We start from the raw sequence: 18443 nt of genomic DNA, 5'->3' as shown, positions 1-18443 counted from the left end.
ACTGTGTTTGTGAGAATTGCAGGATAACACAGGTAGTAGTCCCTCATTAAGTCGGTTTACCTACCAGAGATGACCCCTAAATATGTGTGAAGACATTGAAGACAATGGTGGTCTGTGAAGATATTCACAACAAAGATTATGACTCGAGAAGACATTCACATGAAGACTATGGACTGCGAAGACATAGTTGTTTTGTAGTTTCCTTTTCTTCTTTGTTGAGTCATAGGAACCACCGCACTGTTTAGTGGGGTCCAAGTGAAAAAAGTCACGGTGACTGAAGTGATGCTCAACCAAATCCTATGTCTTCGAGCGAAGACAATGAGAGCAAATCTTATCCAGACCTGGATGAGTCAGCTTTACTTGTAGCCCAAGTCAAGCTGCCACGTGTGTTTGAAATCTGACCGTTGGACACGTGTCAGTTCCTTAGTGACCCAGGGTCATTTTGTACAAATCAGGTTGGGTTGCCTCCTGGCTATAAATAGCCCACCCCTACACCATAAATTGGTGGCTCCTCAGAGTTAGTGCACGACTTTTGTCATTTGAGAGCAACCCACCTCCGAAGCATTTGAGAGAGAAATCCTTGCGAGGACAAAGCCCTAAACAACCAGAGCCAAAGAGTGTTAGGCATCACTAAAGTCTTTCTATCTGCATGACTTAAAGACTTGTTACACTTGAGGACTGTGAATCCTCCAGCCGGTTAGGCGTCGTGTTCTGAGCATCCAAGAGTCATTGTGGATTGCCGGTGAACGAAGTATGTGAAGGTTTGGAAGTCTCCCTTGAAGACTTACCAGAGTGCTTGGGCGAGGACTGTGTGTCTTTAGCTCAAGGGGAATAAGGTGAAGACGCGGTCTTCTGAGTTGAATCTCAGCCTCCCTAACCAGACGTACAGTTGTCACAGCAACTGGAACTGGTCCAACAAATCCTTGTCCTCACCAAGCAACTGGTTCTATCCTCTACCTCTCTGTACTTACAGTTTGCCTTCGTGAAGTCATTGCCCGCTTCCATGATCTGATTGACTTCATTCTGTGAAGATTGTTGTTGTTTGGCTTCATACTATCTTCCATCCTGATCCACACTACCTAGCTGTTGATAGTCTTCGTGCTTTCACTTCATTGTTTACTTGACTATGGATTGTCTAGTGTAGTCTACCTTCCGCTGCATATCAATAGGTTCATTTCTACTATTTGTCTTCAAAGCCCCCGTGTTTTGAAGACTTTCATAAAAATCGCCTATTCACCCCTCCTCTACTCGATAACTAGCACTTTTAATTGGTATCAGAGCAAGGTGCTCCCTTGTTCTGTGTGATTCGGTTTAGCCACCTGGAGTTTTAGCTATGTCGACTGCAGGGATAATCAAAGTCTCCGATGCGTGCCCTGTCTTCGATGGCACTGATTACCCCTACTGGAAGAATAAGATGCGCAAGCATCTTGAAGCCTTTGATGTCGTCCTTTGGTATGTCATCAAGAACGGCATTCCCAAGGCCGGTGAAGGTGTCACCCCTGCCGATGTCAAGAAGTTCATTCAACAGGATTCTACTGCCAAGAACATCATCTATGGTCATCTGACCAAAGGACAGTATGGTCGTGCGAGTGCTCTGGAAACTGTGAAGCTAGTCTGGGACTGGCTCTGCAAGGTCAACGAAGGTGTCTCAACCCAGAGAGACTCAAGGATCAGTGTTCTTCGCAACCTCTTCAACCGCTTCAAGAGAAATGACAATGGGAAAGTTCAGCTGACGTTTGATCGCCTCACCACTACTAGGAAAAGGGCTATAGCTAATACGGACATTAATGGCGCACCATATATGTGGTGCGCCACTGCTATATAGAAGTGGCGCACCAGATATAGGTGCGCCATTAGTGTCCTCATTACTAATGGCGCACCACACACACGGTGCGCCATTACTAACAATTTTTTTATTTTTCCAAAACTATTAATGGCGCACCAAGGCATAGTGCGCCATTACTAGTTTTAAATAGTAATGGCGCACCACACACTCTATGCGCCATTACTAACAAATTTTGTACTTTTTTTCAGAACTAGTAATTGCACACCAGGGTAGAGTGCGCCATTACTAGTTCAAACTAGTAATGGCGCACCACAACCAAGGTGCGCCACTACTAACGATTATATATTTATTTATTTATGAAAAAATAATAATGGTGCACCACATAATAGGTGCGCCATTAGTAACCAGGGTTACTAATGACGCATTATTAGGTGGTGTGCCATTAGTAACCTGAGACCAGCTAGATATTTTGGACAGCCACCTACCACACTCACTTTCCCCACTTCATTCTTTCCACCTCCTCCTCCAAGCTTTTCTCGGCTGCCTCCTCCTCCTCACCTCATTTGCACCATAGATTCACCCAAATTAAGTGGTTAAATTTCCTTTTTTTGATAGGTAAGTAAGGGGAAAGCTTCTTTATGTTGTAGATCTACTTTTTTCTCCCTCCAACAACATGCACATGCACTTTTTATGGCCTAGATCTACGTATGTTTGTTGTGTTGCATATGTTTGTGTTTGCATGTACCGGTATTTGAAATGCGATAGTTGCCAATATTTTGCCGAAATGTTGATTCATTTCCGTTTCGGCGAGAATTTGGCACTATGCATTCTTTTTGGTCCTATTTTTAGGCAAAGTCATGCCAAATTTTTTTGGTTCTAAAATATCGTTTTGCTCTACCCCGTAGGCGACCATGGTCCGCACAATGACCGAAGGCATCGTGAATAGGTTTTTGAGCTCCGCATGATGACCGAAGGCATCGTGAATGTGCTTCAAAAGAATGAGACAGAGATAAGATGTCTGTGTCAAAGATGCAAGCTGAAGAGCCTTATGGACCCGGATTCCGTACAGGTGCGAGACCACCTGCTCTTGCGTGGTTTCATGGATGGCTATCGGTGGCAAGGTGATGAAGATGGCTATGAAGTCGTCCATGGGGTCCGGCCGGCAAGAAATGAGGAAGGGTAGCAAGACAACCGCGGCGAGGGCGGGCGAGAAGACGAAGAATCTCCAGGACATGATCACGAAGTAGATGCAATACACAGTCATCATGTAGAAGATGTCGGACATGATGATGAGGAAGATGCCGGAGCAGACGAAGGGCATGATCATGAAGATGAAGATGCCGGAGCAGACGACGATGGACCATCGATGGGCTGGGTGCAGGACCCTCATATTCAAGAGCTGCTTCTCAAGAAGACGGATAACGCAAGAGCTGCCGCCCGAGAGAAAGCCAAGCTGGATCAACTAGAGATAGACGCGGTTACTCCATTGTATGAAGGTCTATTTTCGCTGAGTATGGAGATGCGGATCATTAGAGACAAGACCCCAGACATCGTGATAGTCGACCCATTCTACATGCGTGCCAAGATCTTGGGCAGCGCTAGGGACCGGCAAGTCGCGAGTTCATACCTCGAAGGCATCATTCTGGCAAACCCAGATAAGGATAACTTCCTCGTGCCTTACTTTCCCGAGTAAGTCATCCCCTCACCGCCCTATAACATATGATTTCTTAGATTTCGATCATTCTTTTTTTCTAACATTTCGTGTTTTGTGCAGTGACACACGTTGCACACTCACCCTCTTAAGCCTGAACTATTCCATGGCCACGTATTTCGACGCGGACCATTAGTCGAATAAAGACTACACAAATATCAAGAAAGTTCTTGATGATGTTCTCCCCGGCTACGCCAAATCTGGAGGCACCTTCAGGAGGCCAATTCTTAGGTACGGCAAGCACGTGTTCACCCACGTAACGACGTTCCCCTGCATCAAGCAGCCGCCTGGCGGTCAGAAGGATGCCTACTACGCCCTCCATCACATGCGGGTGATACATCCATTTTGCATCATGCTTTTATATCGATATTTATTGCATTATGGGTTGTTATTACACATTATGTCACAATACTTATGCCTATTTTGTCTTATTTTACAAGGTTTACATAAAGAGGGAGAATGCCAGCAGCTGGGATTCTGGGCTGGAAAAGGAACAAATATTAGAGACCTATTCGGCACAGCTCCAAAAGTCCTAAAACTTCACGGATGATGTTTTCCAAATATATAAAAAATACCGAGCGCAAGAACTTCACCAGGGGCCACACCCTGCCCACGAGGGTGGGGGGGCGCCCTACCCCTTGGGCGTGCCCCCCTACCTCATGGGCCCCCTGGTGGCCCATTGGTGACCATCTTCTGCTATATGTAGTCTCTCGATCGAAAAAAATCAAAAGCCATCTTCTCGGACGAAACTCCGCCAACACGAGGCGGAACCTTGGCGGAACCAATCTAGGGTTTTGGCGGAGCTGTTCTGCCGGGGAAACTTCCCTCCCGGAGGGGGAAATCATCGCCATCGTCATCACCAATGCTCCTCTCATCGAGAGAGGGCAATCTCCATCAACATCTTCATCAGCACCATCTCATCTCAAAACCCTAGTTCATCTCTTGTATCCAATTCTTGTCTCCAAGTCCGGGATTGGTGCTAGTAGGTTGCTAGTAGTGTTAATTACTCCTTGTAGTTGATGCTAGTTGGTTTAATTGGTGTAAGATCATATGTTCAGATCCTATATGCATATTAATACCCCTCTGATTATGAACATGTTTATGCTTTGTGAGTAGTTACTTTTGTTCCTGAGTACATGGGAGAAGTCTTGCTATTAGTAGTCATATGAATTGGTATTCGTTCGATATTTTGATGAGATGTATGTTGTCTCTCCTCTAGTGGTGTTATGTGAACGTCGACTACATGACACTTCACCATTATTTGGGCCTAGAGGAAGGCATTGGGAAGTAATAAGTAGATGATGGGTTGCTAGAGTGACAGAAGCTTAAACCCTAGTTTATGCGTTGCTTCGTAAGGGGCTGATTTGGATCCACATGTTTCATGCTATGGTTAGGTTTACCTTAATACTTTTGTTGTAGTTGAGGATGCTTGCAATAGTGGTTAATTATAAGTGGGATGCTTGTTCAAGTAAGAACAACACCCAAGCACCGGTCCACCCACATATCATATCAAAGTATCGAACACGAATCATATGAACGTGATGAAAACTAGCTTGACGATATTCCCATGTGTCCTCGGGAGCGCTTTTCCTATTATAAGAGTTTGTTCCGGCTTGTCCGTTGCTACAAAAAGGATTGGGCCACCTTGCTGCACTTTATTTACTTTTGTTACTTGTTGCTTGTTTTAACTTACCTTATCACAAAACTATCTATTACCACTTATTTCAGTACTTGCAGAGAATACCTTGCTGAAAACCGCTTTTCATTTCCTTCTGCTCCTCGTTGGGTTTGACACTCTTACTTATCGAAAGGACTACGATAGATTCCCTATACTTGTGGGTCATCAAGACTCTTTTCTGGCGCCGTTGCCGGGGAGTGTAGCGCCTTTGGTAGGTGGGATTTGGTAAGGAAAAATTTATATAGTGTTCTGAAATTTACTGTCACTTGTTACTATGGAAAGTAATCCTGTGAGGGGCTTGTTCGGGGTATCTTCACCTCGACCAGTAGAGCAAAGAGTTGCTCCTCAACCTACTGAACCTACTGAAAATGAAAATGAAAATGACAATACTTGCTTTGAAGTTCCTTCGGGTATGTTAGAAAAATTGCTAGCTAATCCTTTTTTAGCAGATGGAACAAAACATCCTGATGAACATCTGATATATGTGGATCTAGTTTGTGGATTATTTAAGCTTGCAAGTGTAATCGGAGATGTTGTTAAGAAGAAGGCCTTCCCTTTATATTTGAGGGGAGATGCATCAACATGGTATAGGCTATGTGATGATATGGGGTCTTGGAATTACAAATGATTGAAATTGGAATTTCATTAGAAGTTTTATCCTATGCATCTTGTTCATCGTGATCGCAATTATATATATAATTTTTGGCCTTGCGAAGGAGAAAGCATCGCTCAAGCTTGGGGGAGGATGAAATAAATGTTATATTCATGCCCCAATCATCAGCTCTCAAGAGAGATGATTATTCAAATTTTTTATGCTCGGCTTTCTGGTAACAATCGCACCATGCTTGATACTTCTTGTGCTGGCTCTTTTTTGATGAATACTATTGAATTCAAATGGGATTTATTGGAAAGAATTAAATGCAACTTTGAAGATTGGGACCTTGACAATGGTAAGGAGTCAGGTATGACACCTAGTTTTGATTGTGTTAAATCTTTTATGGATACCGATATTTTTCGTAAATTTAGCACTAAATATGGACTTGACTCTGAGATAGTAGCTTCTTTCTGTGAATCTTTTGCTGCTTATGTTGATCTCCCCAAGGAGAAGTGGTTTAAATATCATCCTCCCATAGAATTAAAAGTAGCTGCACCTATTAAAGTTGAAGAAAAGATTGTCACTTATAATGATCCTATTGTTCCTACTTCTTATGTTGAGAAACCACCTTTCCCTGTTAGGATAAAGGATCATGGTAAAGCTTCAACTGTGCTTCGTAAAAGCAATATTAAAACATATACACCTCCTGAGCAAGTTAAGGTTGAACCTAATATTGCTAGTGTTAAAGATCTCTTGTCTGATAATATTGATGGGCATGTTATTTATTTCTGTAATGAAACTGCTAGAATTGCTAAACCCTGTGATAAAGATAAACCTAGACCTGTGGTAGGCATGCCTGTTATTTCTGTTAAAATAGGAGATCATTGTTATCATGGCTTATGTGATATGGGTGCTAGTGCTAGTGCAATACCTTATTCTTTATACCAAGAAGTTATGCATGATATTGCACCTGCTGAGATAGAAGATATTGATCTTACAATTAAACTTGCCAATAGAGATACTATTTCACCAATGGGAATTGTTAGAGATGTTGAAGTCTTGTGTGGTAAAACTAAATATCCTGCTGATTTTCTTGTTCTTGGTTCCCCACAAGATAGCTTTTGTCCCATTATATTTGGTAGACCCTTCTTAAATACTGCTAATGCTACCATAGATTGCAAAATAGATTTTGTTACTATCGGTTTAGATGATATGACTCATGAATTTAATTTTTCTAAATTTAGTAGACAACACCGTGAAGAAGAATTACCTAGTAAGGATGAAATTATTGGTCTTGCTTCTATTGCCGTACTTCCTAGTGATCCTTTAGAACAATATTTTCTAGACCATGAAAATGATATGTTTATGAATGAAAGAAGGGAATTAGATGAAGTATTCTTTAAATAGGAACCAATTCTGAAAAACAATTTACCTGTTGAAATCTTAGGGAATCCTCCTCCACCCAAGGGTGATCCCGTGTTTGAGCTTAAACCGTTACCCGATACTCTTAAATATGCTTATCTTGATAAGAAAAAGATATACCCTGTTATTATTAGTGCTAACCTTTCAGAACATGAAGAGGAGAGATTATTCAAAATTCTGAAGAAGCACCGTGCTGCTATTGGGTATACTCTTGATGATCTTAAGGGCATTAGTCCCACTCTATGCCAACATAAAATTAATTTGGAAGAAGATGCTAAACCAGTTCGTGATCATCAACGCTGGCTGAATCCTAAAATGAAAGAAGCGGTAAGAAAGGAGATACTAAAACTCCTTGAGGCAGGTATAATTTATCCCGTTGCTGATAGTAAGTGGGTAAGTCCTGTCCATTGTGTCCCTAAGAAGGGAGGTATTACTGTTGTTCCTAATGATAAAGATGAATTGATTCCTCAAAGAATTATTATAGGTTATAGGATGGTAATTGATTTCCGCAAATTAAATAAGGCTACTAAAAAACATCATTACCCCTTACCTTTTATCGATCAAATGCTAGAAAGATTATCCAAACATACACATTTTTGCTTTCTAGATGGTTATTCTGGTTTCTCTCAAATACCTGTGCCAGCCAAAGATCAATCAAAGACTACTTTTACATGCCCTTTTGGTACTTTTGCTTATAGACGTATGCCTTTGTTTTATGTAATGCACCAGCTACGTTTCAAAGATGCATGATGGCTATATTCTATGACTTCTGTGAAAAGATTTGTGAGGTTTTCATGGACGACTTTTCCGTCTATGGATCTTCTTTTGATGATCGCTTAAGCAACCTTGATCGAGTTTTGCAGAGATGTGAAGAAACTAATCTTGTCTTGAATTGGGAAAAGTGCCACTTTATGGTTAATGAAGTTATTGTATTGGGGCATAATGTTTCTGAAAGAGGTATTGAAGTTGACAAAGCCAAGGTTGATGCTAATGAAAAGATGCCATGTCCCAAGGACATCAAAGGTATACGAAGTTTCCTTGGTCATGCCGGTTTTTATAGGAGGTTCATTAAGGACTTCTCAAAAATCTCTCGGCCTCTGACTAATTTATTACAAAAAGATATACCATTTGTTTTTTATGATGATTGTGTAGAAGCATTTGAAATACATAAGAAAACATTGATCTCTGCACCCATTGTTTAGCCAACTGATTGGAATTTACCCTTTGAAATTATGTGCGATGCTAGTGATTATGCTGTAGGTGCTGTTCTAGGACAAAGAGTTAATAAGAAACTAAATGTTATTCAATATGCTAGTAAAACTCTAGACAATGCTCAAAGAAATTATGCTACTACTGAAAAATAATTCTTAGCAGTTGTATTTGCTTGTGATAAGTTTACACCTTATATTGTTGATTCTAAAGTAACTATTCACACTGATCATGCTGCTATTAAATATCTTATGGAAAAGAAAGATGCTAAAGCTAGACTTATTAGGTGGGTTCTCTTGCTACAAGAATTTGATTTGCATATTGTTGATAGAAAAGGAGCTGAGGACCCCGTTGCAGACAACTTGTCTAGGTTAGAAAATGTGCTTGATGACCCACTACCTATTGATGATAGCTTTCCTGATGAGCAATTAAATGTCATAAATGCTTCTCACACTGCTCCATGGTATGCTGATTATGCTAATTACATTGTTGCTAAGTTTATACCACCTAGTTTCACATACCAGCAAAAGAAAAAGTTCTTCTATGATTTGAGGCATTACTTTTGGGATGACCCACATCTTTATAAAGGAGTAGATGGTGTTATTAGACGTTGTGTACCTGAGCATGAACAGGAACATATCCTACGCAAGTGTCACTCCGAAGCTTATGGAGGACACCATGCTAGAGATAGAACTGCACATGAGGTACTGCAATTTGGTTTTTATTGGTCTACTCTCTTCAAGGATGCCCGTAAGTTTGTCTTATCTTGTGATGAATGTCAAAGAATTGGTCATATTAGTAGACATCAAGAATGCCTATGAATTATTCACTTGTTATTGAACCATTTGATGTTTGGGGCTTTGACTATATGGGACCTTTTCCTTCCTCTAATGGTTATACACATATTTTATTTGCTGTTGATTATGTTACTAAGTGGGTAGAAGCTATTCCAACTAGTAGTGTTGATCATAACACTTCTATTAAAATGCTTAAAGAAGTTATTTTTCCAAGATTTGGAGTCCCTAGATATTTAATGACTGATGGTGGTTCACATTTTATTCATGGTGCTTTCCGTAAAATGCTTGCTAAATATGATGTTAATCATAGAATTGCATCTCTTTATCACCCTCAGTCTAGTGGTCAAGTAGAATTGAGTAATAGAGAACTCAAATTAATTTTGCAAAAGACTGTTAATAGGTCCAGAAAGAATTGGTCCAAGAAACTCGATGATGCATTATGGGCCTATAGAACTGCATATAAAAATCCTATGGGTATGTCTCCGTATAAAATTGTCTATGGAAAAGCATGTCACTTACCTCTCGAACTAGAACACAAGGCTTATTGGGCTATTAAAGAACTTAATTATGATTTTAAACATGCCAGAGAGAAGAGGTTATTTGATATTAGCTCACTTGATAAATGGAGAACTCAAGCCTATGAAAATGCCATGTTGTTTAAAGTAAAAGTTAAAAGATGGCATGATAAAAGGATACAAAAGCATGAGTTTAATGTAGGTGATTATGTATTGCTATACAACTCTCGTTTGAGATTTTTTGCAGGAAAACTTCTCTCTAAATGGGAAGGCCCTTACGTTATCGAGGAGATCTATTGTTCCGGTGCCATAAAAATCAACAACTTCGAAGGCACCAATCCGAAGGTGGTTAACGGTCGAAGAATCAAACACTATATCTCAGGTAATCCCATAAATGTTGACAGCAATGTTATTGAGACCGTAACCCCGGAGGAATACATAAGGGACACTTTCCAGAATGTTTCAGACTCTGAAAAGGAATAGGTATGTGGTACGGTAAGTAAACCGTCTCCAAAACAGTTTTTAAGGCAATATTTCTCCGTTTTTGAAATTTAGAAAAATAGAAAAATAAGCAGCAGTCCGAGAAGGACATGAGGGCTCCACGAGGGTGGAGGGCGCGCCCCCTAACTCGTGGGCACCTCGTGTGCTCTCCGGACTCCGTTTTCTTACAGGACACGTATTTTGGTCGGTAAAAATTCATTATATAATCTCTCGGGGGTTTTGACTCCCGTATCACGCAAAAATCTCCTGTCTTTGTTTCGAGCTGTTTTTCTGACAGATCTAGATTATCATGACGTCTCCAAGTGCACCCAAGGAGAAGTTCTTCGAGCAGGTCATCAACCCTTACCTCACGGAGGTGCAGAGACACCCTCAAACCATTGAGATGCGTGATGGGTTGCTGCACATCCATGATGCTGAGGGACCGAAGGGGACCGGAAGCGTGGAGACGAGGCTCGAAGCAATGGAGCAATAAGTTTTCAAGTGTCAGGGGATAGTGGAGCATGGACTCAACTCCAACCACATGATGATCGCAGAGTTCACCAACAAACACAAGCTGGATGCCGACAACATCGGGGAGACCATGTTCAAGCTTCACGAGAAAATCGAGCACCTTCAAGCTCAAATCTATGACCTGCAGAACGAAAACTGTGAGTATGAATATAGATTCAAAAGAATGAGTTTCGCTGCAGATTTGAGGATCGCAGAGACTCGATCATCCTTCTATGATGGTGAGCCTATGCCTTGGAAGAAGGACGACAAGCCTACGCCATCAACAAAATCACCACCGTCTCCACCAACAAAGAAGAATTGAGTATCTGGTATGGGCACTCCACTTGGCAACTGCCAAGCTTGGGGGAGTGCCCCGGTATTGTGTCACCATCACTTTATCTTTACCGTTTTTCTTAGTTCATTCCTTTTGGTAATATCTTTATCTAGTAGAATAAAAGTTCTTAGTATGATCTAGTTGTGAGTTTTGCTTTATTATCCTTCTATGTAATCGAGTCCGTGAGCTATATAATAAAGATTAGTGTTGAGTCAAGGGCTTGATTATTTTGCCATTATCCTAAGGGAATACAAGAAAAGAGAAAGAAATAAAAAGAAACAAAGAGATCATGTGACTCTTATGGAGAGTAATGAGCTCACATAGAAAGAGTATGATGAATAAAAGTTATTGAGAGTTGACAAACATAGTTTTGGTCATCGTTGCAATTAATAGGAAGTAATAAAGAAAGATAGGTCTTCACATATAAATATACTATCTTGGACATCTTTTATGATTGTGAGCACTCATTAAAGTATGACATGCTAAAGAGTTGACATTGGACAAGGAAGACAACGTAATGGGTTATGTTTTCTTACATCTGAGATAAATTACATTGTCTTGGATCCTCCAACATGTTGAGCTTGCCTTTATCCCTCATGCTAGCCAAATTCATCACACCAAGTAGAAATACTACTTGTGCTTCCAAATACTCTTAAGCCAATTTTGCCATGAGAGTCCACCATACCTACCTATGGATTGAGTAAGATCCATCAAGTAAGTTGTCATCGGTGCAAGCAATAAAAATTGCTCTCTAAATAGGTATGATTAACTGGTGCGGAAGAAATAAGCTTTATACGATCGTGTGATATGGAAGTAATAAAAGCGACGGACTGCATAATAAAGGTCCATATCACAAGTGGCAATATAAAGTGATTGTCACACCCTACATTTTGTAACATGTCATTTTCATTATTAACGCATGAAAAATTGGACCAACAAAAACTTTTGCATTATTTGGCTTTTATTTTGGAGTTGGTTTTCTCTGAGTGATTTTTTTCAAGTGCTCTTTAAAGTCAACTATTCCACCTTCTGTACTTCATCTCCTTGCCCCAAACTTCTGCCCAATGATCATGCCATGTGTATAGTACAGTATAGTATTTTCCTACAAAAATAATTTGGCCAAATAGTATTTTCAAAATTTAGTTTTCCAAAAACCCCTGAGTTGAGGTTTGCACTACAAGTACTTGATTTGGGCTATGAAAAATATTTCAAAGAGTATATTTGAAACCTATTAGATACAGGAATCCCATAAACCACAAAAATATAATTTTAACAGGTTTTTTCCTATTTTATTTAAAAGCTTTTTCTTAAGGCCAGAAGTGGTTTTAATAGGGAAAAATTATTTTAATGTTTCAAAAATATTTGACAAAAATCAGGGAAACTCAGTGGACATATATTTTCCATATATAAGAGTTTCAACACATGGTCATGTTCAGAATATTGGACAAAACCTTCCAAAACTATTTCTGCCCATTCCAAGGATTTGAAATATTTATACAGGAAATATTTTCATAAAAATCCAAGGAAAATCCAACAAGTCACAAATGCATATTGTGGTCACCTTGCAAATCCTCATCTCAATTAAGGTCCGTTTGGTTCACCAAAATGCACCAAAACCCTCTCTGACCAGAATCAAATTTGAACAACTTTGTACTACCAACTTTCTCTCCTTGACCCCAACTTTTGTGATCATGTTCATATGACCAAATGAGGCCACTACACCAAGTGGTGCATCAAGGAGAAATGATTTGATCAACTAGATCTGTACAAGTTCATTTCTGCTAATTTCTAGGGTTTACAAAAGTTGCATTGGCAACTTTGCCCAAATAAGCTCAAAATTGGTGGAAGACCCTAATTATATGTGTCATTCCACCCTGTGGAGTCTCATGGCAAATGGAAACCATCTAATTGCCCAAACCAGCATCAAACACCTTCTGCCACTTTACAAAAATCCCATTTTTGGCCTCTTCCACTAATCTCCATAGGCTCAACTTTCTACCACGACCCCTCCTAGTCCCCCTCTAGCACCTGTGTGCTTTGCTGCCCGAGGAAGCAATGATGAAGGGTGGGGAGAACCCCATTTTTCTTCTCTGGACAGTGGATTCCTCTCTCTCTCAGCCTCCCTCTCTCCTCTCAGCCTTGCAGAGCATCCAAGGCACTCCCCAACTTTTGCCCATGCCCCCTTCAGCTGCTAGACGCAAGTGGACGTGCGCGGACGCAGCAAAGCCGCGGATGCCGGCCAAAGTCGTGCTCTAGAGCGCCTAGCAGGGCACCCGACCGTTGACGCCGCGCCTCCCGGCCACCTCGAGCCTCCCCCACGCGCCAGTCGATGCCCCTCGACGTCCGCTCCACGCTAGCAGGCCGCCCACTTGCTCCCGCGCCCTTCTCTCTCTCCTGTAGCTCGCGCTAGAACGCCGCCCCGTTCGGCCAATGCTCGCGCCGCTCCTATGGCCCGCCAGTAGCTCGCCCCGCTCCTCCTCTCTCTCCCTGGCACCCTAGACCACTCCCACGAACACCCCTGAGCCCTCCATTCCCTCTCTAACGGGCACCCAAGCCGATCTCGCGGGCACCCATAGGCCGCGCCTACGGTGGACCTCGGCCAGCCTATACAAGGCAACCCCGAGCCTCTCTATCACTCCCTGTCGCTCCCCCACACTCCTAATCCACCTCCCACACCACCCATTTGTCCCCAGAGCCGCTCGAGCTCGAGATCGAGCTCGAGCTCTGCCGCCTCGGCTCATCGGCGTCCGTGCGGTACAGGCCTCCTCCGCCCCCGTTCTCTCTCGATCTGGAACCACGCAGCACCACTGACCCCTTCCCCTCTCTTTCCCCACTCTTTTGCAGCCGGGAACGGCTGGAACCATCGATGCCCGAAGCACCTCCGCCGCGTGACCTCGTCGCCGGCGAACCAGGCTACTCCGGTGTCCAACTCCACCTCCACCCAAACGGTGACACGATGCTGAGCCCAGCCGTGCCCTCGCCCGACCTCGTCGTGCCCTGCATCGTCGCCGGTGAGCTCGCCGCCCTCTCTGACCCAGGGTTGACGACGATAGCCGAGGGGCCCGTCTGTCAGCCTCACGTCCTGACGCCTGGGTCCCGCCCATCAGGTTTAAATCTGGCGCGCGCGCGTGCACTAGTGCGCCGGGCCGCCTCTCTAGCTGGGCCTGTTGCGCTGCGCCTGTTCTGGCCCAGCAAGCACAGAGCCCTTTTCTTTTTCTTTTTCTATCACTTTTCCAAAGAACTCCACAGGATAAAATATATGTCCAAATAAATTAATTCCAATTCCTAAATTCCTAAAGTATTGCAACCTATTTAATGGTGCAATTTTCATTCAAATCCAACAACCTTTTCTTCACTGTAAATATTTAAATGTGATTTTAAGCATTTAAATATACCTTTGTAAATCCATTTCCCCTATTCTGCCACTCCAAATCCAAAAATAGGAATTTTCCCCTTCTTAGTTTTCAAACTAGTATTTAACAAAAATGAGTTGACATTTTTCTGAGCACTTTGGTTTTTCTGTTTTATGATTGCCTTATTTTTCTCGTTATTATTTTGCGACGATAGATTGCGTTGCTGATGAAGGAGTTGGACCAGAAGACTTTGAAGACCTAGAAGACTTTGTTGAGCTAGGCAAGCAGCCCTTTGACCATGTCTATGAAACCCTTTTTATGCATGTCATATAGCACTTTATTAGTGTTGCATCGGAATCATGATGAGATGGTAACAACTTTGGTGGGTTGCCTCTATTACTTCCTCGTTGATACTTGCATTGTGTATGACCCTACCTCCTTATGAGGGTTATGCCGGTGGGAGTAGATAGGATGCTAAAGTAGTGCTACGCTAAAAGGGACGGGAATATGCATGGTGATGGAGACAAAGTATTTTCAAAAGACTTTTCGAAAAACCCCATCGGGTGCCACTTATGCCCGGGGGAGATGATGAGTTGGGTAACCACTTGATGACAAAGTGGTGTACCGAGGCAAGTGTGTGTGTAGTTTTTCAAAACGGATTGGTTTAAGTTGCGACCGTTATTCCAACCTTACATGCGCAACCACTCTACCCTTGTATGGGAAAGGGCATTATTGATTACCTAGGCCGATACTTGCTTGGAGCCCGCATTACTAGTAATGGGAGAGTTGTTGGTGCGCTCTCTCGGGACGCGGTCGTGCCAGGTAGGGCGGCCATGACTGTTTTCACAGGGCACCGGATACACCATTGTGTCCCCTCTCGGATGTTACGATCTCGAGTGAGTCTCGTATGATGTACATCATGAGGATACGGAACAACTAGTGGACTCCATGTTATTGTCGTCTAGGGAAAGATAGTGATCGGGTGCTTACCCCGGGTACTTGAGGTACCGCGGGTCGTGGATGACACGGAAGTTCCCCGGATCTTGTGGGTAAAGTGTGCAACCTCTGCAGAGTGTAAAACTATTCGAATAGCCGTGTCCACGGTCAAGGACAGTTGGGTAACCGCTCTTGGGCTACGTCCACATGTTACCAACCAGTGTGTGTGTCTGGATAAGTGGGAAGGTCTACGTGGGTCAAGTCAAAGGACTTGACATGGTTGAGTTGGGTTGATGACCACTCTATTTATGTTGATATCTGTAACCTGTCCTCATGGTTAACTGAATTCTCCTGATGCATGTCTTACACGTGGTTGAGTGTGTCATAGCACTTAAAAACTACCTTTCCACAAAAATTTACCTATATCATGCATTGTTGTACTTCGAACCAAAACATGGGTTGCTTGCGAGTACATTCAAAGTACTCATTGGCTTGCCACTGGTTATTTAATTGGCCAGGCATGGAAGAACAGGAGTTCGAAGAAGAGTTCTTTGGAGACGAACATGCGAACTAGGACGTTTCCCAATCAGAATGCCTGTAGGGTTAAGGCAGATGGCATGGGTTCTACTTATCGACGAAGAATTTCCGCTGCTTAAGTTTATTTGGTATTGAGCCCTTGTGGCTTTATCTATGTAAGACTTGATCATAATGGTCATAATTTGAGTAAGACGGTATGTATGGATGTAAGACTCTTGTTATTCAGCTTCTGTGTGTTCAGTGAGCATTGATCTCTGGGATCACTGTACACGTGCATTCGGTGATCACGACTTATGAGTCGGGGTCCCCACAGAGCTGGTATCAGAGCCATCCTGACTGTACGAAGCCTTAGTTAGCATGGACGTTAGTTAGAGTGAGACTATCTACAAAACTACCTATATACCTACGCATTCTAGTAATATCCCAAACATGGGTCGTATCTCCTCTATTGACCCTTCCCTTTCCACCTTTGTAGATGGCCGTCGTACCCGAGGACCTCCTGACCACTAGATTTCCCGTGCTCCTTGAGGACAGCCTCAAGAAGTGCCAGTTCACTCGAGCCCCCACCTTCTCCTATCACGAGCACTGGATCGACAGCACCACAAAGGAGTATCACATGGAGGTAGTCGTGAGGGCAAACGACCCTCCGACAAGCTGGTTCTTTCAAGGACCACAGATGGCGACCCTGCTCCTCGCCGTTGAGATTGCTGCACTCAAGGCACTGACCCGCCTTCGAGATCTTCTGCCAGGGATGGCAAGTGAGCTAGCCACTCGTTACCTGCCTTATCGTAAGGAGGGTGATGATGAGAGCATCGCACCAGCTCCACCCATGGACGAGGGGCTTCCCCCCCGTTTCCAGACCTACTTCAGCTTGTGTGCTGATAGCCTGACACAACACTTGGCCTCGGAGTCGATGGAGCTTCGGAGGGAACTCCATGAGATGAAGGATGGTGCACCCCCTGGACAGCCAGTTGTTGCCTATCGAGGCGGGCGACCCCCACAGGCTACGCATGCCAAGGGATCATCTCGGCCACGCCATATGACGGCGAAGGAATATCGCAACCTCTTCATGATGCCACCGGCAAAGCAGCGCCGTGTTCAGCTCCTCCACTCCCCCATTTCCTCAAGTGACCAAGATACTGAGACAGATGAAGATGAGGAGGAAGACCCAGAGGAGCCGGACTACGCGACCGAGCATTCCACCACTTAGACACCGTTCGGGACTAGGATAGGCCAGTCCGCAACCCTTAAGGTAGGATAGGTCATGTACCCCTTGTGCGAAGTCGAGTCCATGTAATGGTTCAAATGAAACCATGTTGTGTTATGTTTGCTTTCAACTTGTTTTGATGGGAGACGTGCTTTCCTTCGGGAACTTGTAAATGACTACATCACCATTTGGTCTTAATGCATGAGTTTGACCCTTCTGGCCCTTGCTTAACTTAAAATTGTGTCACGCCCACCCCCTCACTAGGCATTCCATCTATACTGCTTTCCCCATCTTTCCCAATCATGAGACCTTGACCGCTCCAACAGGATGCCTGTTGTAACACGTACTGGTGCCTCTACTTAGCAGCAAGAAGCCGGAGCAGGAGCTAGTCAGGACCAAACCCAAGGGCAGGCTCTACCACCGCCACCACCTCCAAACATAGACATGGCTCAGCTTCTCCAAGCCTCCCGAGAGGAACGCCAAGCCAACACTGCAGCCCTCCAGATGATTGCCCAGGCTGTCAACCGCCAGCCGGCGGGGAACGGCAATGGACGTTCCACGTTGGCAGAGTTCATGAGGCATGCACCACCCACCTTCATCGAGACTGCTGAACCCCTGGATGCAGATGACTGGATCCGCACCATTGAGTATCTGTTGGAACTAGTCGGCTGCACTGAAGACCGTGAGAGGGTGGCATATGCTGCCCACTGTCTCAGGGGAACTGCTAGAGCTTGGTGGGATGGATTCAAGGTCATGCATGTTGGGCAAAACATCACTTGGAATGACTTCAAGACAGAATTCCGCAAGGCCCATATTCCTTCCGGAATCATGGCCATCAAGAAGCGTGAGTTCCGAGCCCTGAAGCAAGGAAGTAGCACTGTCAAGGAGTACATGCAGAAGTTCAGTGTTCTGTCTAGGTATGCTCCTGAGGATGTCAGCACTGATGCTGCCAAAAGAGAGCGCTTCATGGAAGGCCTTAACTAGACTCTGCAGTACTCGCTTGTTGTGTGTGACTGCCCAACGTTTCCTGATCTGGTGAACAAGGCACTCATGCTTGAGGACAAGCGACGTGCTTTGGATGATACCCGTAAGCGCAAGATGATCAGCAAGGGTAGCTCCAGCAACCAGAAACCTCGCCCGTGGCAGCCAGCCCCGGTCAAGCCAACCTATCAGCAGCCAAGAGCCCCTGCACCCCACACCAACTATCAGCCTCAACAGTATGCCAACCCCAGGCTAGCCTTCAACAACCCCAATAACAATGCCAGCAGGAGCAGCAACCCCAGGCTAGCCTTCAACAACCCCAATAACAATGCCAGCAGGAGCAGCAACCCCAATTAATGGTCAGGTAGGACACTACTCCAAGTATTGCCCCA

At 43.8% G+C, this 18443-nt stretch overlaps 1 protein-coding gene across 1 annotated transcript; it reads left to right on the top strand.

Annotated features, from left to right (window-relative positions):
• Window positions 1-17514: 17514 nt before the first annotated feature.
• On the top strand, window positions 17515-18054 carry LOC147964552 (uncharacterized). The gene has a single exon (XM_087530028.1). The coding sequence runs from the start codon at window positions 17515-17517 to the stop codon at window positions 18052-18054; it is 540 nt and encodes a 179-aa protein (XP_087386154.1).
• Window positions 18055-18443: the final 389 nt, after the last annotated feature.

The sequence above is a fragment of the Triticum urartu genome, chromosome 6A (assembly GCF_056163025.1).
Source record: "Triticum urartu cultivar PI428250 chromosome 6A, HENAU_Tu73, whole genome shotgun sequence".
Taxonomy (NCBI): Eukaryota; Viridiplantae; Streptophyta; class Magnoliopsida; order Poales; family Poaceae; genus Triticum; species Triticum urartu.
The sequence above is the reverse complement of the archived record's forward strand: the minus strand, read 5'-3'. Positions and strand labels throughout refer to the sequence as shown.

Bases quoted from the DNA above. Each gene is read 5' to 3' on its own strand.
- LOC147964552 (XM_087530028.1), top strand. From the start codon at position 17,515: ATGGCTCAGCTTCTCCAAGCCTCCCGAGAGGAACGCCAAGCCAACACT.